Source organism: Xiphophorus couchianus, chromosome 18 (genome assembly GCF_001444195.1).
Source record: "Xiphophorus couchianus chromosome 18, X_couchianus-1.0, whole genome shotgun sequence".
Classification (NCBI taxonomy): Eukaryota; Metazoa; Chordata; class Actinopteri; order Cyprinodontiformes; family Poeciliidae; genus Xiphophorus; species Xiphophorus couchianus.
Window position 1 is genome coordinate 27,520,434 of NC_040245.1, and position 22,888 is coordinate 27,543,321.

The 22,888-nt window shown below is 38.7% G+C and overlaps 2 protein-coding genes across 4 annotated transcripts; both read left to right on the forward strand.

Moving 5' to 3' along the window:
• Window positions 1-1,980: 1,980 nt before the first annotated feature.
• Window positions 1,981-8,535, forward strand: srsf1a (serine and arginine rich splicing factor 1a). 2 transcript variants are annotated; one of them, XM_028044891.1, is made up of 4 exons: window positions 1,983-2,419; window positions 2,895-3,073; window positions 7,796-7,968; window positions 8,157-8,535. In XM_028044891.1, exons 1-4 carry the CDS (start codon window positions 2,232-2,234, stop codon window positions 8,352-8,354), a joined length of 738 nt encoding a protein of 245 aa, XP_027900692.1. In that variant the 5' UTR covers window positions 1,983-2,231; the 3' UTR covers window positions 8,355-8,535. The 2 variants fall into 2 exon arrangements, with proteins under 2 accessions (XP_027900691.1, XP_027900692.1); XM_028044890.1 differs by having other exon boundaries at window positions 1,981-2,419; window positions 7,796-8,355.
• Window positions 8,536-11,690: 3,155 nt separating this feature from the next.
• On the forward strand, window positions 11,691-17,795 carry dynll2a (dynein, light chain, LC8-type 2a). Of its 2 annotated transcripts, none has more exons than XM_028044892.1 (3): window positions 11,691-11,884; window positions 12,427-12,573; window positions 15,928-17,795. In XM_028044892.1, exons 2-3 carry the CDS (start codon window positions 12,442-12,444, stop codon window positions 16,063-16,065), a joined length of 270 nt encoding a protein of 89 aa, XP_027900693.1. In that variant the 5' UTR covers window positions 11,691-11,884; window positions 12,427-12,441; the 3' UTR covers window positions 16,066-17,795. The 2 variants fall into 2 exon arrangements, with proteins under 2 accessions (XP_027900693.1, XP_027900694.1); XM_028044893.1 differs by having other exon boundaries at window positions 11,694-11,928.
• Window positions 17,796-22,888: the final 5,093 nt, after the last annotated feature.

Consider the following 22,888-nt stretch of genomic DNA (forward strand, 5'->3'; position numbering starts at 1 on the left):
TAAACAGTGAAGAATCCTGGCTAAAATCCTACTGGAACGGAGGAGTTTTCTGTTTGTGACAATCTTTCTCGCTGCCTGTTAGCATAACTGATCAACTGGGAGTGAGCGCCCTCTTGTGTTGAGCAGTGGAACCACAGCAAGAACATATTTGTCAGATGTGAAGGGGTTTATTGTAGCGTAAATAGAGAATCTTTAAAACACAGTTAAACATTCATGATATCTTTATCCTATGTGTAAAAACATAGGAAGACAACATTTGTTAAAAGTCAAACCACCTCACTGCATCTTCTCAGGTTTGTGGAATCAGAGTTTATTGAGTGTTGGCAGAAATGTGTTGAATGCAACTCTAAAAGCTCAGAAAACTTCAAGTTATATAAGCCATAACTTGAAGTGTTATCTACTGCTAAACAGACCAGACCTCTGTGGTTGACATGTTTGAATTTAATTTAAAGAGTAAGTAGTTGTTGCATATTAAAACATGACATTATGCATTTTTGTAAGATAAATAAATTAGTACTAAATTATCTGGACATACTAAAGAAAGAAAACATCTCCAGCTTACTTGTAAAAGTTAAGATGTGTTTTTGGAACAACACCTGAAATAAATATAATCAGACCAAAAAAAAAAAAAATGCTTGAATTTACTATCTACTGAACAAATGAGGCAGAAAGGACAACCCTGTCTGATCCCTTTCAGCTTCACCCTTTGTTATCTGCTGAGATGGGTTGCTATAATTACTATAGAAATCAAATGTACTATAGAATCAAATGTGTATGTTGTCAAACAGGTATGTTTGACAACATACCTAATAATAAGTATGTTATTAGGTAACCTATTACCTATTGGTAATATAGGTTACTAACTACTGAACAAATGAGTAACATACCTAATACCAACAGGTATTTCGCTCCATATAACACAGTAGGAGTGTAACCGGTAAACCTTTTATGGATGCAAAAGCAAGAACCCCCTACTTGATGACATTGTGTTTCTGTGTTTGGTATGATGTAAAGCACTTAGAAATGCCTTGCTGCTGAAATGTTCTATACAAATAAAATTGTATTTGATTTTGATTTAAAACAAGTTGTGTTAAATTAAATAATGTAAAAATTTATGAAACGTGTTTAACATAAAAGTAAGGTCAGTAATGATGTGGTGGTTGGAGAACTACCTAACTAGCTAATTTGGGGACTTCATATATTGAACCAGTTCTGTTGGTAAGACTTGTTGAATTAATATTGTTTTTCAATATTTGATAATTTTGTGTTAATTGTTGGATTACACTTAGTAGCTTTAATTTGTTTTGCCTTAGACAATAAAGAAAAGTGCACACAGTTTGTGATTTTCTTAGTTAACTCCATCAATGCAATTGCTGTTGACCTGTTTGCCCAAAGCCTTATTGTCTGTCTATAAACAGATTCTGCTAATGCACACATTTATAGGTCAGCAACAGTATTTAACCGTTTTTCTAAGTCCATATTATCCAAGTGTAGTATGGGTTACGGTAACATTTAGATTCCCCTTAGGAGAAGGAGAGCATTTTTGTATTAAATTGAATGTCAAAATGCCCACATTCTTTCTATGGTTACAGTATTTTAAAGTTTTTGAAAATCGTTCATCATTTTCCTGCTCTGTCACATAAAATCTGGGAAATAAAATACATCACAGTTTGCGGTGATAGTATGAAAACCTGTGAAAAAATTCAAAGAGTTAGAATGCTTGTGTAAGATGCTGTAAGTCCACTGCAGGATCGTCCAAGACTTCATATTTTATCAATTAGATCAATGCCTTTTTATGCATTGAACACAATACGTTTAAGCCAGTGACGAATTAATTATCAATTATAATTAATTATATTATTATTATCGTTATTATTATATTCACTTAAATTTAAATCCATCAGACCGGTGACTTTTGTTGCATTTATTTTCTCTGGACTAGTTTCTATGGCGGATGTGTCAGGTCTGGCAGAAGTGTGTTTTAATGGGCGTATCACTAAAGAAGAACTGAGAAGTGATCCTGACTTTTTAAGACATTTGTCTGTTCTAGAGACATTAGTCGCGATATTAGGTTTTTCTACACATTTTTCTGATTAGTTTCTCTTTCCATATCCTTGATTTTTAGAGTCACTTGGTTTTCTAGGTGTTTCTGGACGCCATAGTTTTGAAGCTTGCAAACAACCCGCCGTCCTCAGTCATTTTTTTTTTTCTTTCCCAAGTTAGCAGCAGCCATGTCGGGTGTTGTGCGAGGCCCCGCTGGGAACAATGATTGCCGAATTTACGTGGGGAATCTCCCACCGGATATTCGCACCAAAGACGTGGAGGACGTGTTCTACAAGTACGGGACGATCCGAGATATCGACCTGAAGAACCGCAGAGGAGGTCCGCCGTTCGCCTTTATCGAGTTCGAAGACCCGAGGTGAGGCGCTAGCAGCGGCTAGCCCACCGAGCCGTAACCGATGCCATTGTGTTGTTAACGCGTTGCTCGGGGATCCGGCTATTTCCTGGACGTGCATTGTTCTCTTTACCAAACGTGGTTTCGCCTTTCATGTGTTTTCACTTGTTCCTAAAATCACAAAGTACGCGGCTGTCCGGTCGCATCACATGCTGCACTCTGTTATAAATGTTGAAATCGCAACACTTTTCCACACATTCACAGCCTCTCCTGATGCACATCCATACATTTAATTGCGCCATTTTGGCGGCAGTGTTATTTCTGCCCAGCCTCGAGTCGATTTCTTATATTGAATTTCATAATGTGATTTGCGAGAGTCTCCAACGTGGATTGAGATGCATTAATATGGCGACGACCCGTCTCAGTATTTACCATGCAATGCTGTCGGCATCAACGCTCTCAATGGGTTTCATGACATGGTCCTGTTTTCTAACAACAGGGACGCCGACGATGCGGTCTACGGACGTGATGGGTACGACTACGACGGCTACAGACTGCGGGTGGAGTTCCCACGGAGCGGCAGAGGCTCCAGAGGCGGGTATGGGGGCATCGGTGGAGCACCGAGGGGGAGATATGGACCTCCGTCCAGACGCTCAGAGTACCGGGTCGTTGTGTCAGGTAAATAAATGAACGATCCGCTTTGTTGCTTATTGTCTCTTGACTCAGTAAAACACCACGTTAATAATACACTCTCACTCTGTGGTTGAATTGTGGCATTCTGTAACTGGTATAATAAGACTTCCCAGTGAAAATTACAATTTTGATGAAGTAATGTTTAGTTGGGATACTATTTACAAAAGTGCTGTAGTTCAAAATCCAATATGGGTGTCTCACATTTAAAAAAAAAACATCAGAAAACTAGCCAAGTATAACAGCAAGTCTAATTTCTGTAAGTTCAATGATGCACATGGTATTGGACATCCTCATCTCCAAAAAGTGTTCCTCAATACTTGAAAGTGTAAAATTAAGAGAAATACAATGGTTCCTACTTGTCTGGCAGCTAGCATTAAATGCTGCTATGCAATAATTAACATTACATAACATTGGTTTCATATTGTTATAGTCAGATAAAGCAGGACTTAAATGCATGCAGAGGTAAACGTTTTAAATTAAGCTTTTTAAAAACACTTTTTGTGTGTTAAATGAAACCTACTAATATAATTATTACATATATACAATGAAGTAATTAAAACGGTCAAATAAACACTAACATGTGATTGGCTAACCTGCCCAGCTGTACATTTCAGACCAGCTTTATGTACTAAAACAGCTGTCCTGCCCACAAACCTTGAATAAGATTGAATTATTAATGAATTATTAAACAAACAGTGAAATGTTACCATATAATTAGGCCTGTCACGATAGCAAATTTTGCTGAGCGATTAATTGTCTCAAAAATTATTGCGATAAACGATAATATTGTTTGAAGACCTTTTTACACTGATGTAATGGAAATGACGTAATAATGCATGCGATTTCTTGCCAAAGATAGATACACTTTATTTTCAAAAGAATATTTAACACTGGAACTGATAAACAAAACAAAATAAACAAAACAACCAAAAACGAAAATAAAATGGTCTCCATTAACAAAAAACGCACTTGAAAAAAAAAACTAAACAACATAAAGTAAAAGTGGAAATAAATCGTGCATTCAACCAAAAGAGGGCAGATTATGAAGTCTGTATATTATGTTGCCCTTCAGTAATAATTAGATTTAAATAGAGAAGATGGTCACATCCACTACCTGATGCAATAATTCACACTACATGATTTTTTGCTCCTATTTTTCCCCTTATGACAATCTTAGAAAGTTGGTCTTTCTAAGAGTGTGTGGTGTGTTACGGTAGATCGTCGTTGCCGCTCCGATCCAAATCAGGGGTTTTCCCCGACTGGGAGCTTTAACTACACCTGTTCAATGTGACAGGCAGCCAATCAGAAAGCGTGGATTCTCCTCTGTGTTTTCTGAGGGGACATTGTCGGGGAATCCCAAACAGCTGACACGGCGCAACCCGAAGTCCAGCGGACATTGGAGATGATATGTGGAAACAACATTAATGTTTATTCAACATGCAAAGAATATAGAAATGACAAGAGGAGGAGTTGGAGCGAAATTGCTACCGCAGTTGATAAACCCGGTAACTTTTCAGCTGTTCTTCGTTAACGTGACATAAATACTATAGGTTCTAATGATTTTCATTCAGTCAGGACTTTACGCTGACACTAGCCACATGCATTGCAGGTAGATTGTAGTAAAGCATTGATTAATGTCTGGTTTTAAAATTAGTTCACTGAACTTGTAGCCATTATTTTGTGCCCATTGTTGGACACCACACGGCAGGAACGAACCCGATCGAACCGTTATACCTAGGATTTCTGTCAGCTAATGTTTGGTCTGTCAGGTTTTAAAAATGGGCCGACAGCTGTAAGATCGTGTCCTGTGCTGCTGGGCTTTACACTAAGGAAATGAGGAAGGGAGGGTCAGTGGAGAGCACCGGAGTTGAGCCTTTTTTTCATTCAGTGTCATTAACAGAAAGAGAAAAAGGCTGGAAGAGACGATAATGCCGATAATTGAAATGACCTCGATAGTTTTAATTTATCGTACGATTAATCGATTTATCGTTTATTGCGACAGGCCTACATGTAATCTCAACCCTTGTTTATCTTTTCAGTTTATTTAAATCCATGTTTAAGTAAATTGTTTTAATTATTGTATAAGGAGTGCTTTGGATGCTAGTAGTTGGCGTCACGGCGAGTGACAAATCCAACTGAATGCAGCTCAAAGCCATTGGGACTGGCTAATTGTTGGGATCATTGGCCAAACTGCTTATTGATGGTAATCCAAGCTGACAGCTGCATATTTCTCTACATTCTACATATGCAAATGATAAAGAAATGTGTTCAGCATGGTCTTCCACCGCCTCTGGTTTGATTCCACACAGCTCACCGGAAGTGCAAATTAGCAGTTTAGTTTTTACATTTTCATAATGTTTAATAACCAAACTAAATTAAATCCGAGTTTATGGTAGGCAATAAATCCTCAGCTTTCCAAATTAGTGTTGTGTCCCAGATTGTTTTTTTTATTAGAAACTACATGATTCTAACACCTGAATGCGTCACAGGAACCGTGAAAGAGTCCTTTACCTCGCTGCTGGAAGTTGGTAAATAGAACCGATTAAAGTGATTTATGTTGAATATCTATGAAAATTGTACATATTGAGTTAAAAGAGAGCAGTAACATAATATTAGATCATTTTATTTATTTTAAATATTGATTTGGCTTTTCTAAAGTCCATATTCAATAGCGGAAACGTGTTTCTTTGTAAGGTTGAGTTCTGGTCCAATACCTTCACCAAACTAAGTCACAAGAATTCGAACATTGTTTTCGGGAGTTCTTGCATTTTCTTTGATCACAAATGTAAGCTGGACCCTATACCAAACAATGTGCATGTGTGGGGTTTTTCCAACTTTCTGCCGCAGTCCATAAACGTGACAGGAGAATTTTCTCTCCAGGTTTCTGTGTGCATGATTGGTCCTGTGTGTCTCTGTTATGGACCGGCCTTTAAATGTGAGGCTCAAAATAATCTGTCGCACTTAGTGCTTCAAGTCTAGACGCGTGTTGGCAAGGGCTGCATAATTTACTGCAGCTTTATCATCCTCACTACATCGGTGTGTGCAGTATCAAATAGAGCAGCCTGGACTGTAATAAATATGATGACCTGTACCTGCACTGTGTCATATGAAAAGGAGACTTTCTCTGTAGTAGGGCTGTTGTAAACGAATATTTTAGTAATCGAGTAATCTATTGATTATTCTTACAATTAATTGAGTAATCGGATAAAAAAATTTTAAAATAAAATATCGGTAAATCTGGCATAACACCAGTGTTACTATCAGATATCAGCATCAGTCAAATTTTTCATATTTGAGCTTCCCTAACAGTTAGGGATGCTCAGTTTAGAAAATTAACCTGTAACAATAATAGCTCACTTTCCAAGTTAACCAGAAGAAAAATTATACAAAAATCTAAAATTATATTCAATTTAATAATAAAGAGGCAAGCTCACAAATACGCTTATAAAAAAAATGTCTATGCTCCTGCTTTTGGTTTATGTATTCATCTTCAGTCAGTTTAATAGACGAACTCTCACCTTTCCCCATACCTGTCAAGCTTTGGGTTTGAGTGTCGCCTGGAGTGGGGGGCTTGGGGTGGGGGGCGGGCGAACGAACAAACCTAATGTGTGTGTGGGGGGGGGCACGACCAGGGGACAAACATAAGAAAGAGGGTGGGGGAGCAATACGGGATATTTACGGCACCTTCGTTTGTCACACTCAGAATCTCATCTACCGCTACGATGCGCTCCGCCACCCGTTTGTTCAGACCGGGATGATATAAAATTCATTGTGCGGTTCGTCCGTAAACTTGCACTGTAAGCATCAACTACTCGGCCGCCCGCCGTGTTCAGTCTATCCGCTCATCTGTATAAATACTCCCGCAGCGCTCGCTCTTCACGTCGTTCACTTTCAACCAGCAGCTCCCGGAGGAAAAAGCATATTAAGGATGCTTAATATAACGAGTTTTCAGTGATTTCGATGAAAGGAATTGTTTTAGCCCTACTCTGTAGTGTTTAGTATTTTTTCTTCAAATCACATTGTTTCGTGTGTGTGTTCGCTATTCACTTTTGTCTGATATTGTGTAGCTCTAATACTGACAGTGAAATTAAACTTTTAGCTTTAAAAATACCTGAACAGAGACAAGCATCACGTTTATCCCATCACCCGTCATTAAAGCTCTGTCCTTCCCCATGAATTATAAACAAAGTCTGATCTTTGTTTTCTTCATACCAGATCCAGTTTCTGATTTTAATCTTTAAAAATGCTTTACTTTTCCAAAAACAAAATTAAAAATAATAAAAAATATATATATAAAAAAAGGCTTTTATTTCTGTTGACAGAGTATTAGGGCCAGGGTATGAGAAGTTTTGTTTAATTATAAGAAAAAAGTCATATCAGCAGAATAAAGACACAATTTTACCAGAGGAATATCTTGAAATTAAGTTCAGACGTAATTTTTTTTGTTTGTTTTATGTTCATAAAATTTACTGCTGGATTTTCCTGCTACTGTGACTGTATTATACTGAACGTATTGGTGGGGGAATAATCCAGATTTTCCGAAAATTCAATATTCATAAACCAAATATGTGTTTTTGATTATTGAACAGGCCCCTTGTGCAGGTGCACTAACTTCTGAGAAATATGTTTTATCACAATAAAAGTATTCCACTTTTCCCTGTTGTGCCTTTTCATAGTTGGACCCTTGCGTGTCGTCCTTGTGTCCAGGTCTTCCTCAGAGCGGCAGCTGGCAGGACCTGAAGGACCACATGCGCGAGGCGGGCGACGTCTGCTACGCCGACGTTTACAGGGACGGAACCGGAGTTGTAGAGTTTGTGCGCAAAGAGGACATGACCTATGCCGTCCGAAAGCTGGACAACACCAAATTCCGCTCCCACGAGGTATGTGTACGGGGTTTTGATGATCTGTCATGGATAGTGATGATTCTTTGCCGCGTCGCGGTGAGTATCGTAACGAAGTGTTCCTTTAGTCGCACGCCGACACCCAGCCCTTATCGTTGCCCGTCTGTAACTTCGGCCAGAGGCAGGAATGTTGCCTTTTCAATGTCAAGTTCTCTTGTGTCCGCCAGGGAGAGACTGCTTACATTCGTGTGAAATTAGACGGTCCCCGCAGCCCGAGTTACGGACGATCACGCTCCCGCAGCCGTGGCAGCAGAAGCCGGAGCCGCAGTCGCAGCGCCAGCCGCAGCCGCAGCAATTCCCGAGGCCGTGGCCGAGGATCTCCCCGCTACTCGCCCCGTCACAGCCGCTCTCGTTCCCGCTCTTAAACCTTTGCCGCCATCAATGGTTTATTTTTTTTGTTTTGTTTTCCTCCCTTCCCTCCTCCACCTTCTGATGTATTCCCTCCTGTTTTTTACCTCCAAGTTTCTCCAGATGTCAGCTATTGGTTTTTGGTTTTTGCATTTCTTGTCCTGGTGTCCTTGTGGATGATCTTGGTGTGTACGTGTACTCTCCTCTCTCCGCTTTTTCCCCTTTCGTTTTCTCCTTCTCTCCCCTTCTTTACGTCATCTCAGATTTTGAACGTTACAAGTTGTGCTGTGGTGAAACTTCAAAAATGTTGAGTTGTGAGAGCTGCACTCAATGTTTTTGGAAGTGTTAATCTGAAGGATTTTTTTGTCTTTTAAAATTTTTTAGTAGCTTCTCTTTGGATAAATGTGGGGTGGGCTGTATTTTTGGGGTTTTTTTGGAAGCCCGATACTTAACTGTATTTTACCCTTGTGTCTTCCTTTAGACATCTGAGGAGAAGGATTAAAGTGATTTGGAATAAAACCATTGTGGAGCACATTTCATTTGTATGGTCAGGATACAAATAGGACATCTAGGAGGAGGATAGGACATCTAGGACCAATCAGGTCGAGGCAATGGTATGCTTCATATTCCATAAACTGAACATTTTGACAGGTTGCCATGTTATGCATGTTATTTAACAAAGATATGTGTTACTGTACTTTGTTAAGACAGTCTGTAACATGCTACTCTGGTTTCTGACAGAATAAGCAGTCCTAAATCAAGTGTTGCGATGTAAGTGTAATCCTTGCTGTCAAATGTAAAGAAAAAAAAACAACTGCTTTGTATTAAAAGCGTCCCAGTTTTGAGCATCCTCATTGGTTAAAAAAAATGCTTTGAAGTCAGGAATTTTGAACGTTTTTTTTCTTCTTTAGTGTCTTTTGAGTGTTCAGTGGAAAAAAAAAAAAAGGCCCAAAACTCTTGACATTTTATTCTAACGGTCTGCCTCTGATTTTCTTCCTGGTATTTCAAGGTTTTGATTGGAGGAGTGGCTCAATGGATCCCAATCCTTGGAGCTGGATGAGTGGATCGATTAGGGAAGGGATAGGCAAGGATGGATGCTCGGGAAACGGGAGCAGAGTTTCCAGGATTCAAATTTATCAGAACAAAAATAATGGGAGTCCCAGAGCACCTTTCTTTTTTTTTTTTTTTTGCCCCTTTTTGGTTTAGGCCCCAATGGCTTTATTATAGAAGAAAACGAAACAGAGGACCAGGAAGTTGGATCAAAGGATGGAGTCGTAGATGTCCGGTATGAGGGAATTAAAAAAGAAAATATGGGGAGGTTGGGAGAGGGTTAAAATCTGGGAATAGTTTGTAATTTTTTTGCTTTGCATAATCTTTCTTTTAGCATTTTCAATAAACACACTTTCAAACATATTTACGGAGTTTGTTTTTATTTGCAGTTTGGGCTAGCCAACCAACCACAAAAAAAAAGCTAATTTTCAAATTGGAGCCATTTTGAATTCTCAAACTTATTTAGCTTGGGAAAACAACCATTCGTGTAAAATGTGATTTATTGTATATTTTTTATTTTTCACAACACACTAATTTAACGATTTCTTAATTTTTTGCCATACTATGGTCACAATAAAAAAAGTGATGAGACTGTATTGTTTGCTGCACCTTGCTGATCTAATATCTTTGGCGTCTTTCTGTGAAAGTGAAGCGATTATTATTTTAAGTAAAATGGTGGAAAATTCAGCCTGAAAGCCCATATAGTCAGAAACAGCATCTTTCAGTGATTCTAAATGGCTGGTTGAAGTAAATGCATAAAACAACCTTAAAACAATAAGTGAAGGTTTTATTTGTGTTTTATTTTACTTGAAGTGACGCTAAACGTAGCCTACACTGTGTTCCTGGGGTGTTTTAAAACTTTACGTTGGGGTTTGGTGGCTTAACCAAAATACAGAAGCACATGTTGAGGGAAGCTGTCACTACTGCAAGTGAACCGCTGGGTGTCAATCTGCCTAATAATAAACTTTATTGTTAAAGCTGCTATATGTACAGGACAAACAACTGAAAAAGATAATTTCTTTATATCTGGTGCAAACAGCAGTTCACAAAATATATAAAGAAAAAAAACCTCTAAAAGATATAAATATAGTAAATAATGTATAAATGGGAGACTAGTATATAAACTTTACTAGTGTTATGTAATGTGTGAGGGGAGGAAGGGTTGAATTTGTTACCTTGACAAATTGTTGTCAAGGTAACAACAATTTGTAATTGTTGTTACCTTGACAATTCTTGACGGAATTGTCAAGGTAACAATTGAGAACCATTTTATACATAAAGATCTTTCAATATTAGTGAGTTCTTGAATGACTATGCAAGTTCAGTTTATCCAATGAACAGATTTTTAGCCGATTAAAAGTATATTTTCTTTATTTATTAAACTACTACTCCCAGGTAAGAGTCATTACTTCCCAGCCCTTTCAAAAATAAACCAAAACAGTAAATTTTGTTTTATAGCAAACGCAATTAATTTCCTATGCATTAAAGCAACATATTGAAATAGTTTGTCAGGCCAGAACTGTAAAACATCTCATTTAGTTGTAAGGTTTTCCCCTGGAGTTTGATGACATATTACTGAAGGATTGTATTCTTGCCCAGACACATTCATGGTGTGTGTGAAAGTTTTTATTCTGCTGGTGACACGCCTTTGCGAATTTCAAAATAAAAAACAAAACAAAACAGGATGTCAGTCACAGCCCTACTGCCATGACTAGTATATTCAATAAGCCTGTCGCAATAAGAAATTAATCGCATCATAAATTAAAATGAGCTCGATAATCTACATTCAAGCGATAAGTAATGTTTATTTATGGTTTCTGCTTGTGTCGTTCTTATTTCCGTTTCTTTTTGTCGTTTTCTGTTGTGCTTTATTTTTGGGCTAATTAAAATGTCTTCCAGTTCCAGCCACAAAATTAAAGTTCATTGGTTTTGGAGTGGGCGAACTTCCATTATTACGCAATGACCAATACATTGCTTTAAAACAGTGTCGAAAACAAAACAATTACTATTGTTTGTTTCTGGGACAATTTATCGTCCAGCAAAAAAAAAAAAAAAAAAAAAAAAGGTCTTTTGGTTACCGTGACGTTTTCAAAGAGCCCCGGCTGTGACTCTGCTGTCAAAAGCCAAACGACACCTTCCAGCAAGCGGAGGTCCGGTTTCCACTTCATCCTCCAGTCGGTGGCGTATGCTGTGAATGATGCATTGTGGGACGAAATAAGATGCCGGCAGAGAGGAGCTGGAGAAAAACGCTCGCGCCGCGCGAGGAGGCAGCGCCGCAACCAATGGCGGGGCGCGGCATGCAGCAGAGAGGGGAGGGGGAGGGGCGAGCCGCCGCGGACAGCAGCGCAGCGCAGAGCCAACCTACCTTCATGCTTATTGTGTAAATCTTTAAAAAGCAATTAGCCGCAGCATCATCTTCACCTTCCTTCGCCGGCTCGTTTAAAATCCACATTTCTGAACGGAGGGCCCTCCTTCCACCTCACAGGCGCAGGAAAAGGTGAGTTGCACCGCCCTGATCTAGAAGATTCATTCACTCTCAAGGTTTGGCATATTTAGGATTCTTGTTGTGATGATGTGCTTATTTTTTATTTATTTTTTTTTTTTAGCTGTACGCGTTCATGCATGCTTGAGGGCTTATTCTACTTGGACTGGTTTATTTTCTAAACTGTCTGCTACGCTGGGGTATAAAAAGAAACCTTTTCATAATTGTTGCGGTTCTGATGCAAATGCATTTATAGGAAAGTAATTTAACTCCGCCTGTATCAAGTTTCACTGTAAATTAATGCTAAACTAAACCCCCTGTTTGGTAAAAAGAAAAAAAAAAAAAGAAAAAACCTCCAGAAACCCCAAGTAGAAAATTGAAACGAAACGATCAGCTGGAAAAGCCGCTGTGCAGAATGGCTTTTACGTTCTGCGTGTGACTGGAGAAATTGCGATGATCTGGCTGGCCTGCAAGCCGTCCTCGAGCCCTCATCTCCACCACGTGCAGTGACATTATTATTTTTTATTTTATTTAACTCTTTCTGTTTCCCTCCTCAGCACGCAGCCTGAACCATGACCGACAGGAAAGCGGTGATCAAGAACGCGGACATGTCCGAGGACATGCAGCAGGACGCCGTGGACTGTGCCACCCAGGCCATGGAGAAGTACAACATAGAGAAGGACATTGCTGCCTACATCAAGAAGGTGAGCCGTGTTTTACATCAAATGGAGTCATCAGAAGTGTTTCCCTGCAACACACTGGAAATGAATACCAAGAACTTGGGAATTTTTCCCATATTTTACAATCTGCCATGTTGAATGTTTCCAATATTCCAATTACAAAAGTTTAAACCTGTCCTCATTGGGCAAAAAAGGTAGAACTCCCTAAGGGGATGGTCCAATTTGGACATAATTTGGTCCACATTCAGATCAGCAGAGTATTTGGCTGATTCAATTTGCAAAGCGATGGCTGAAGAGTAGAGTAAGCACCAGAGGGGATAAGTGTTGGCATTGAGCTTAGCGCTACTGTGCTATCAGGCGGTTGCTGGAGCATCTAACAATCGGTGAGTCAAATAAGTGAGTGAAAGTCTTCAGACACTAGCTTACTAGCTGCGATTCCATTTCAAACATCTGTAAAATTTGTCGATATTCCGCTAGTGTGGAAAAAACTGCACAATTTCGCAATTACGTTTTTGTTGTGTTAAAAAAAAACGCGATAAGAAACACATGTGAATAAGTTTGTTCACGCGATGTCACCCTCCTTCCACTTCCTGTCGTCTTCTTCGTCATTTCTGCCAGTAGTGTAGATCTGGTGTGGTGCGAAAAAAATGTTTCCATCGCAGTTTTGCTGAAATGCGCTAATTCCGATGTGGCAGAAAAACCACTTCATCTTAGCGCAAAAAACCTTGAATCAAAAAATGTATTGTTTTTTTTTCTTTTTTTTCTCCAAAACTGCCGTGTTTCCATTGAGCAAATGTGTTTTTTAATTGCAATTTGCGCAATTATACGGGCGATGGAAGCGCAGCTACTGACGCAGCTGGCAGAATTACCAGGCGTGGGGCGGTTTAGTAACCTCGTGTGGGAAACAGCATTTTTTTATGTCTAACTATTAAAACAAGGATATATCACACGAGCTCAACCTTGTAGCACTCCTTGTTGCTGTCCTGCTTTTCATAGTGTAACTCTGGGAGCAACGTGCAGCAACAGGTAGAGGAGGAACCGCATTGCACAAGGCGCTGGTAGAACCTCTCGTCGTCAAAGAACCGTCGCGTTCTTCCATCTGTAACCCTTCAAACTCTTGGTATAACTAATGAATTTTCACGCTTGAGTTTCCAATGAGTAGCAGTTTGGGTATGTGGGATGGGTACAGATGGCAATGGCCACATCAGCACACCCAAAACTTTGACGAGTCCGCTCTCTGTTCAGGATAGCCTCATGATTTAATGATCTGTTCAGACAGACCTAAATTTTGATTTGAGCAAGTGCTGCCTTCATTTGATCCGTCTCAGGCAGCCTGTGTGTCTGCTGACCTTCATCACCGTCTCGTCTCGTGTTGGATGCTCTGCTGTAAGCATGTAGCAGTAACGCGCCGCTCCTTATGCCTGACATTTTGGCCCTTTCCATATTCAATCATGATTGTCCGCGTGGGTGCCACGTTATGTTCAGACTGGGCCTTCCGGGTGCTTTAACTTTATTTTTTTTTAATTTTTTTTTTTACTTTTTGAGTTTTAGGGTAAAGTTAGGAAAACAGTGGAAAGTGGACAGAAAAGCCCAAAGTTAAAAGAAAAGCGTAACTTGTGAAATCTGTTTTGAAAACGGCGGCGGCAATAACGAGTGAACCGGAAGGAATGTGATACGCCTGAGTTTAGCTGTAATTGAGATACATTTTTATGTCTGGTTACACTTTTGTATGTGCAGCGCACACAAAAGTGTTTTGTTTTTGTTTTTACACTGCAAAGGTCTGCAGCCTTTGCACTTCAAGTGAATTTAGGTAAAGGGATTTGTTTAGAACATTAAAACGTCCTTTACTCTTTACAGATGGAATCAATTTTATCTCAATTTGAAGTCGGGGGGAAAAAGTATTTAACCCTTTAAAAAACTGTTCTTGTTTTCTTGTTTCAGATCAAACAAAGTTTTAAATTAGATTTTTTTTTTAAAAAACTGTCATTGGAAAATGCTGCTTCAAATAAGAACTTTATATAATTTTTTGGTTTAATTTTACTTTTCATAGCCAGGCGTAATTGCTGCCTGGCCTGTAAAATCAGCTACAAAAATGACTCCAAAAGTGCATCGACTGCTCGTCCAGGAGGTCAGAAAAGAATGCAGAGCAACATCTAGATCACTGTAGGCCTCACTCTTCTTAGTTAAAGTCAAAGTTCATGAAAGTAGGGTATTACATCTGGGATAAAATATCTGGTGAAAGCCGGATGAAATACTTCAATGGACACAATCATGAGGCGTCCAGTCAAAGTCTGAGTTTACATGCAGTGTGTGTCTGTGCTGGAACAGAATCCCCAGCCAGTTATCAGAAATGGTTGCTGCCGTCAAAAGTGGCAGGTTGAAGGGGCAATTACTTTTTCACATAGGGCCACGTTGGTTTCCTTAGCTTTTTTTTTTAACCCTTTATAAATAAAATGATCATTTTGAAGTTGCGATTAGTTTTGCCAGTAAAGTTTCTCTGATGTAAACGCAAAATTTTAAGTGTGACAAAAAAAAAAAAAAACAGGAAATCTGTAAGAACTAAAATACTTATTTTAAATATTAAATTAGTTCATTGACTACCTGCTTTTGTAACATTTTACTTTGGAAAGCAAGATGTTTTAAAGTTGCAGGATGGAACTTTTCCAAACTAGTTTTTTCCATATTTGTTAAACCCGTCACCAAGTCATGACAGTTTAATTTAAGATGGATAATCTGTGAAAAAAAATGGAGCTCCTCCACCACCACCTCCGTGAGCTACTACTGCCATCTGAAGATATACAGTCAAAATCAACCAATCAGAGTCAGGAGGAGGGTCTTGTTGCTGTCAATCAATGATGATTAGCGTGCTAATGGTAGAGAAGCAACTTACCATTCAGGAAATCTTTATCCACCATCATCGGTGGCTATGCTAACTAGCTTTAGCTAAGTTGTGTGAGTAAAGGGGGGGTGAGTACAAATGATTGGCAACGCCAAAACCCTCCTCCTGACTCTGATTGGTTGTTTCCGACTGAGTGGCATATTTCTCCAGTCAGCATTGGGAAAAGGCAGAGGTACTCTGTTTTTATTCTTCAGGCTATCTGTTTTTTGTGATACTGTCACAACACAATGATCATTTTAACAAATATATATAAACACATTATTTAATAAAAGTTACATACTTCAGCTTTAATGTAAAATGTTGTCAAAAAAAGAAGGTTCCTTCCTCCACTTCAATGCAATCTTGTGTGTGTGTGTGTATAAATTAAAATCTGCTAATGCTAAAAACTAGCTTTCCCCTGTATCTTCTATGGCCGCCACATTCTTGGCCGTGAACATCTACAACCCAGCCGTTAATCCTCTCCCCTCGTCTCTTTTTAGGAGTTTGACAAGAAGTACAACCCCACCTGGCACTGCATCGTTGGGAGGAACTTTGGTAGCTATGTCACCCACGAGACGAAGCATTTTATTTACTTCTACCTGGGCCAGGTGGCCATCTTGCTCTTCAAGTCCGGCTGAGTTTCTGATGTGTGTCGAGGAGTTTTTCTCCCTGAACCTACATCGGAAATGCACTGGTGGCTGATGTCTCCCATAACACTTATGACATACCATAACGATGCAAAATTTGCCGTGCGCAAACTGCATGGACTATAACACTTATATAATATGTATGTTACAGTAAGTTTACTTTTCGATAGTTGCCATTCGAAGGCAACTTGAAGTAGTTTTTGTTGATTCTAGGTTGTGAGAGATTTCAATGTGGCCCTTGATTGTACTATACAGGAAAGCTGTAGAATGTAGTGGTTCATCTGCTTTCCTTCATCACGTGGCGTCGCCAGAACCCCATTATGACAAACTCGTGTTTTAAATCGTGACGTTAAACCTCGTGCACGACGATTCATCTTAAAAAAAAAAAAAAGTAAGTTTGATCATGGAAAAATTTGAACAAGGTAAAGAGAAAAAAAAAAGGTAAAATGTAGGAAATTATGTCATCCCTACCGCACGGGAAACAAGATCTGTTTTTTTTTTTGTTTTTTTGAGGGTTCGGAGGGTTTGATTTCATTTCAATATTCGATCAATCTCCAGCCGAGGGTGGAACTTTAGCAGCCGCGTTCAGAAAAGATGTCACATTGCCGAACACACGTCACACTCTGGAGGAGGCACTGGAGCGAGTGCAGGCATTTCCAGAGAGGTTTTAAGTTTGTCAAAATCGTAAACTTTCACTGTGAAGGATGGAGCGTTTAGGGCTTGCACAAGCAGACCTTAGCCTGTAACGTCCGCGTTCTGAGACTACAGACTGGTTACCAGAATTCACCTACCTAGATCTTATTCATGATCCTGCGTCACTGCATGTTTGGGAGGTTTTTACTGCTTCAAAAACTCTACGTAAATATGTTCTCGGAGGCAAACAATAAGCTTTTTTCTTTTTTTGTTTCTTCTCTACAGTACGTGGATGTTGGACGTCGCTAACATGCGTCTTGTCCCAGTTATTGCGATATAGCCGGGTGAGATGAACAGATGAGGTTCAGTTTTAATGAGGCTACCACCACCCATGCGTTTCAGATAGTTGTGTTGTCTCATGTGGCTTGTGATGCCTTTAAAGTTGCAGCACCTTAAGTTTTAGTTTTAGTGGCCAGTGTCTTGCCGGACAAATCATTTTAAATGTCAACTCCTTAAAAAAAAAATAAAAATTGCCAGATAGGTTAATCTGTTACCCTTTCCGTTACAGCGTTTAGGTTTTTAGTTTTGTAATGTCAATATAATCAATTTTTAAAAGAAAAAAAAAAAGCTATAGTTTTTGAATTGAGGACTTTTGGACTGGACAGGTTGAAGGGATTTTAGTTTGTGGGGGCGGATAACACGCATTTCTCGCTGTGCATAACGACTGAATGTTTACTAAGTTATCGTTCCCCATTTGTCAGTTGTGGGTGAAATGTTTAATCAAAGTCTTAACCTTGGATTGATTTTTAATTCTTATTCTTTTTGTCATGGAACGTCTTCCTAACTGTTGTGAAAGTAAACTGATTTAGCGCTGTTTTTCCTCTGGCATGTATTCTTTGCGGTGTATGTGTAGGAGCCGTTCCGATGCTGTTAAATTTGCACAAAACTTGTGCCTGTCATTGCTCTCAACTGTAACTGGCTTGAGTACAATTGCACTTCATTAGATTTATCCAGTAGGTTGCTACAGAACCAAAACTGTATAAACCGGATAAAATAAAATAAAATAAAAAAATCATTGTTGACTTTTAGTTTGTCATTGCCTTTCTTTGTGCGAAAGCTAATTACCATGGTTAATAACATAAAACAAAAACACTTTTTAGAAGATAACTCTTCTATTGTTACATTTGTAAACTGGCTAATTAGATGAGCGTTTCAGAAAGTCCAACTTTTTCGACAAACATTTCCCGGTGGTGCCAGATATTCCGATTAGTTACTGCTTCTTAGTACAAGCAAGATAATATGTTTGTGTCAATGTAATATTTGTGAAAAAAAAATCAAGTATTTTGAAGGAGGAATTTATATGAAGGTAATCTGCACTAACCTGGGAGAACGAAATAGCTAAAATAATAGCTAAAATGCTTATTTTATGGAATAAACTAAGCATTTGTTTATTGCTTCTTTCCATGTTTTATGGAAAGAAGTAGGGATATTTACGGAAGAGGATTAGGGCCACCGAAAAAAAAAAAAGTTCTGAGATTAAAGCCAGAATTCTGACTTTAAAGTCAGAATTCTTTTTTTTTTTTTTTTCGGTGGCCCTAATCCTCTTCCGTAGATATTGATGCTTTTATTTTGAAATTTTCAGTAAGCTTCATTTTAAAGGGCCACACTAATCCCATGTATAGCAGCGTTTGGGTGTCACCAGCTATATAATACTCAAAACAGCAGTTACCTGCTGTGAAAAATGTGAAGGATTTTATTTTGTAGGGTATGTGTTGCTCTTATTTTGATAGTCCAAAGTGATTGTCAGTTTAGGACTATTTTTTACATCTTTATTGAGAACCAGATTACATAACAGTACAAACGCAGTGTGGTATAATGCCCGCGAGGGGGTTCCAAACATTGAGACAAAACATTACATAAACACATTAAAGAGAGCATAAAGAGCATCTTTTAATAGGTTTGGTATTGGAGGGATTTCCAATAGTTTTGATGTTTTGTTTGACCTCATGTTCAAAAATGGAAAGAAGTGGTTTTTGATTAGTGTAATGGCATTTGTGAATGTGCCATTTGGCTAAGAATAAAATATGATTAATAATAGAATAAAATAGAATAGAATTACTTTATTCATCCCAGCAGGGAAATTATTTTGCAGTTACAGCAGCATAGAGACAAGACACACAGCATCCACCACTGAGTAGCAATTGTAGACAAGATAAAATAAGAATAAAATATGACATGCTGTCAATATAAAAAGCAGCTTAGAGCAGACCTTGCAAGGATTCAAAATGCAGAACAATATAAAAATGTTGTTTTTTTTTTAGATTTTGGGTAGACAAAGGGAGACATCCGGTTCAGTTCGGTGCATTTTGTGTCTCACAGGTTTATCTCAAATATTTTCATATAATGCAAACCACAATTTTTTGTTGTTGTTAGAAAATCAGGAATTGGAAATATCCATGTGTCTTGGTAATATGACATGCAAAGATATTTTAAAAAATTCTGTTTTGAAAAATGTTATGGGTTGCTGAAGCGTAGAGGTCAGCCAAATGAGCATGCCCCCACTGACCAATGTTCATTTTTCACTGAATGTAAAACAAATAAAAATAGCCAGTAACTGCACGTTATTTGTACCATTATAAAAATTTTTTTGGTATACTTTAACCTAAATAAGAGAAATATGAGAAAAATACATAAATTATTTATAAAATAGCACTTTTTAATCATGTCCCTCCAGTTTTGTTCAACCCCTCCTTTTTATAAATAATGGTTCAGTCCAATTTCCTCAGCACCCTGGAAGTGACATCACTTAAGTCTTTTCTCGCTCACACTGTAAAAGAGATTGAAGTGTTAGGAAAGTTTCTCACCTATATTTGATTATTTTTATCCATAGATCGTCTTCGTCAAGCTCGACCTTTCAACATTGTTACGCATGTAAATGATATTCATTGTTGTTTGGGAAAAAGTAAAGAATGGTCTTTGAAACATATACTAATTTCTTTTTTTCATTATAACCTCCGTGCAAAAAACATAAAATTATGTTTTTCAAAACATCATTTTAAAAATATATTTGCATGTTGTATTACCAAGACGCATGGATGTTCCCATTTCTTGTTACAAACATAGTGGTTTTGTTACGGGGTCGAATTTAAAGCAACATAAGCAACAATGAAATTTGTAATACTGTGTGGGATTTCATGCATAAGATGGGGAGACATATTTTCCTGGCAGTTCAAAGAGTCCTTCAATAGATGCAGTGTTCAAAAACACAATTTTTTGTGGTATATTTTTAAGTAACCCGAGACCCCAAAATGTACCAAATCCAGAGAATCACCGAGATACGAAGGTGAGTTTCACTTTCTTTAAACGTTGTGGCTAACATTAACTTCAGTTTTTGCTAGTAGGCAACATTCTCTGACATTTTTCTTATAAAAATTTGCTATTTCAGTATTTGTTATTTAATTGTTCAAATTGTTTGAATAATTGATGCAGCAATGTCATTATTGTTTTTTCATGCTTATCCCGGGGCATGTACAGTAAGTCATCTACTGAGATCAAACTAATGGCAGTTTAAGGGCAGTTTCTGGAATTAGGAATATTCAAACACGCTTTTGTTGAACGTTGTTGTTTAAGCTGCGAGAAAATTCAGAAAACCAAGAGACGTCGAGCAAAGCAATGAAAGCAACAGAAGGAAACAACAGGGCACATCACGCAGTGTTAGCTAACTGGATCACAAAACAACGCTCTATTTACGGCTTTAGCGTTCATCTGTGAAAGCTGCAGGGCTCAACAGCGTGTCAGCAGCAACTGGTTATTGTGTTTACTGTGAATAAATGGGAAAAGCTCCATAGCTTTGTTGCTATGGACCTTTGTGTCGGATGTCCACTCTGAGATGAGGAGCATGAGCCATGAGACTGTGACACCAGGGGCCATAGAGTTGTACTGTTAACCCGTATGGCTGACAAAATGGGAACATTTAGCCGATTTTTCACTCACTTTTGTGAAGAACTGGTGCTTGAGGCACGACTCAAAGTCAAAGCTGCAGTATGTAACGTCTATAGAAATGTTTTTTCCCCCTTATTTGTTGAAACTGTCTCTATGTTGTGACAGTATGGCATGGGACAGGTAATCTGTGAAAAAAAATCACAGTGAAAAAAAATCACAGTGCTACCAGTGCCAACTTGGAAAAAAAGAAAAATCAGCTAGGAGGCGGGTCTTAGCGCTGTCAATCACAATCTCGTGTGGCGCTGCAGCTAGCATAGCCTGTTATGAATGCTCAGTCTAGTTAGCATGGCCAGATAAACGTTTTTCCTGTAAAGGTAAGTTGTTTCTCCACCATTAGCACGTTTAGCAGCGAGTTCATGAGGCCTACTGGCAGCGCTAAGACCCTCCTCCTGACTCTGATTGGTTGCTTTCGATTGGGGCGTGGCGCATTTCTTCAGACATCAGTAGCAGAACAGGGAGGAGGTGGAGGAGATTGAACTTTTCACAGATTATCGATCTCATATTTTACTATCACAATAAAGTGACAGTTTTACCAAAAATGTAACAAACATATTTATTATAAAAGTTACATACTGCAGGTCTAATTCAACTGCCAAATATATTTAAAATTAATATAAAGTATTTATAAGAATTTCTGGTTTAATGGAGGTTGCAGTATTGATAATAGAAGATTTACTTTTGCAAAATCTGTAAAAACATATATTTTTCTAAACTAATCCTGAGTTTATTTAAAGAATTACATAATCTACCAGTCAGCAGTGATTATACGCCGAGATGTCGTATTGAGTCATTTTGTTCTTCATATAATCGTTTTGCTCCCCAACTAATGCGACACAAATTACATTTGTTTATGTTTACTTCACTACACCGGCTAATTGCGCTGATGTGCACGCCTACGTTCAGTGGCGGAGCTTCGGGTTGGCGTGGAAACGTGCGTACGCATGATTCGTGTTTGCACACAAACCGTGTCGGAGTTTTAGCCGATGAAACTAAGCCCTGGAGCGGTCAGGTCATGTGTCAGTGTCGAGGCGCACGTGACGGCATGAGTAAACTGTGCATGCACAGAAAAATAATCAAATGGAAAGAGTCATATTCAGTCGTTGAGCATAATTCAACCTACCATAACACATCCAGGAGAAAAAAAAAAAGACATTTTATTTGCACTCTGAATACTTTTTACTGACACAGGGACGACAGGCATGCTGGTACTTTTCTATTAGTTTCGATACATTTACTTGCTGCCCAGCTGGGAATCTGTGGAAACAATAGTTCACAGAGTCAACAGAGCTGAGAAAGCAGATAAATTAAAGGGGATTAATGAATAATTTGTAGACACAGACTGAGGTCAAAGTGGATGAAATGAGATACTCTGGGGGTTAACCGAAGTACTTAGCCTCTTGCACTGCCATGATTTTCTCCTGTTACAAAGTTTGAAACCAGAGACGTTGGCAGACATGAAGCCACACTGGGGAACACGATCTTAATACACCCACACCCACACCCACACCCACACACACACACACACACACACACACACACACACACACACACAGAGCCGGTTGTGTTTTTGCTGTTTTCTCACACATTTCCTATTGTAAGCACAAGGCTAGATACTAGATACTATCGAAGAAAAAAAAAAGAAAATCATTGTGACCTTCTGTAAATCATTATTGAGTGCCAGCCTTTGCCGCGACGACTGTCGCCAAGCATTTATGATACATTTTTATAAACGTCATTGCCAGGAATATTTTCAAACAGAAAATTGGTTTAATTCATCCACACCAAACGGTTTTCCATCATGAACTTCCTGTATAAAGTCATGCAGCAGCCGCTCCATCAGATTTAAAGGGGCGGTGTTATGTGTTTTCCAGGCTCTTAGTGCCATTTCATAGCACAATAAAGTAAGTATGTTACCTTCAGTGGCTGTATGTATCAAACATGACTTAAAAGAAATTTGACTTTGGAATTTGCCACCTTAAAATTAGGCCTCTGTCTCTTTAAGAAGCGCCTACTCCAGTGCTCCTCATTATGCCGTCCACAACCTTTCTGAGAAGCGTCGGACTGAGGAGTAGTTCGTATGACGAGCTCAGCATACGCAAAGTTCCACCCGGTGCTAATTGCTGCTGCCGCTAGTCTGGAGGAGCTCAGTGGAAAATGTTCAGTGCAAAACAGTTGCACT

Bases quoted from the DNA above. Each gene is read 5' to 3' on its own strand.
- srsf1a (XM_028044890.1), top strand. From the start codon at position 2,232: ATGTCGGGTGTTGTGCGAGGCCCCGCTGGGAACAATGATTGCCGAATT. The intron at 2,420-2,894 runs GTGAGGCGCTAG...TTCTAACAACAG, and splicing joins ATCGAGTTCGAAGACCCGAG to GGACGCCGACGATGCGGTCT. The intron at 3,074-7,795 runs GTAAATAAATGA...CCTTGTGTCCAG, and splicing joins GTACCGGGTCGTTGTGTCAG to GTCTTCCTCAGAGCGGCAGC.
- dynll2a (XM_028044892.1), top strand. From the start codon at position 12,442: ATGACCGACAGGAAAGCGGTGATCAAGAACGCGGACATGTCCGAGGAC. The intron at 12,574-15,927 runs GTGAGCCGTGTT...GTCTCTTTTTAG, and splicing joins TTGCTGCCTACATCAAGAAG to GAGTTTGACAAGAAGTACAA.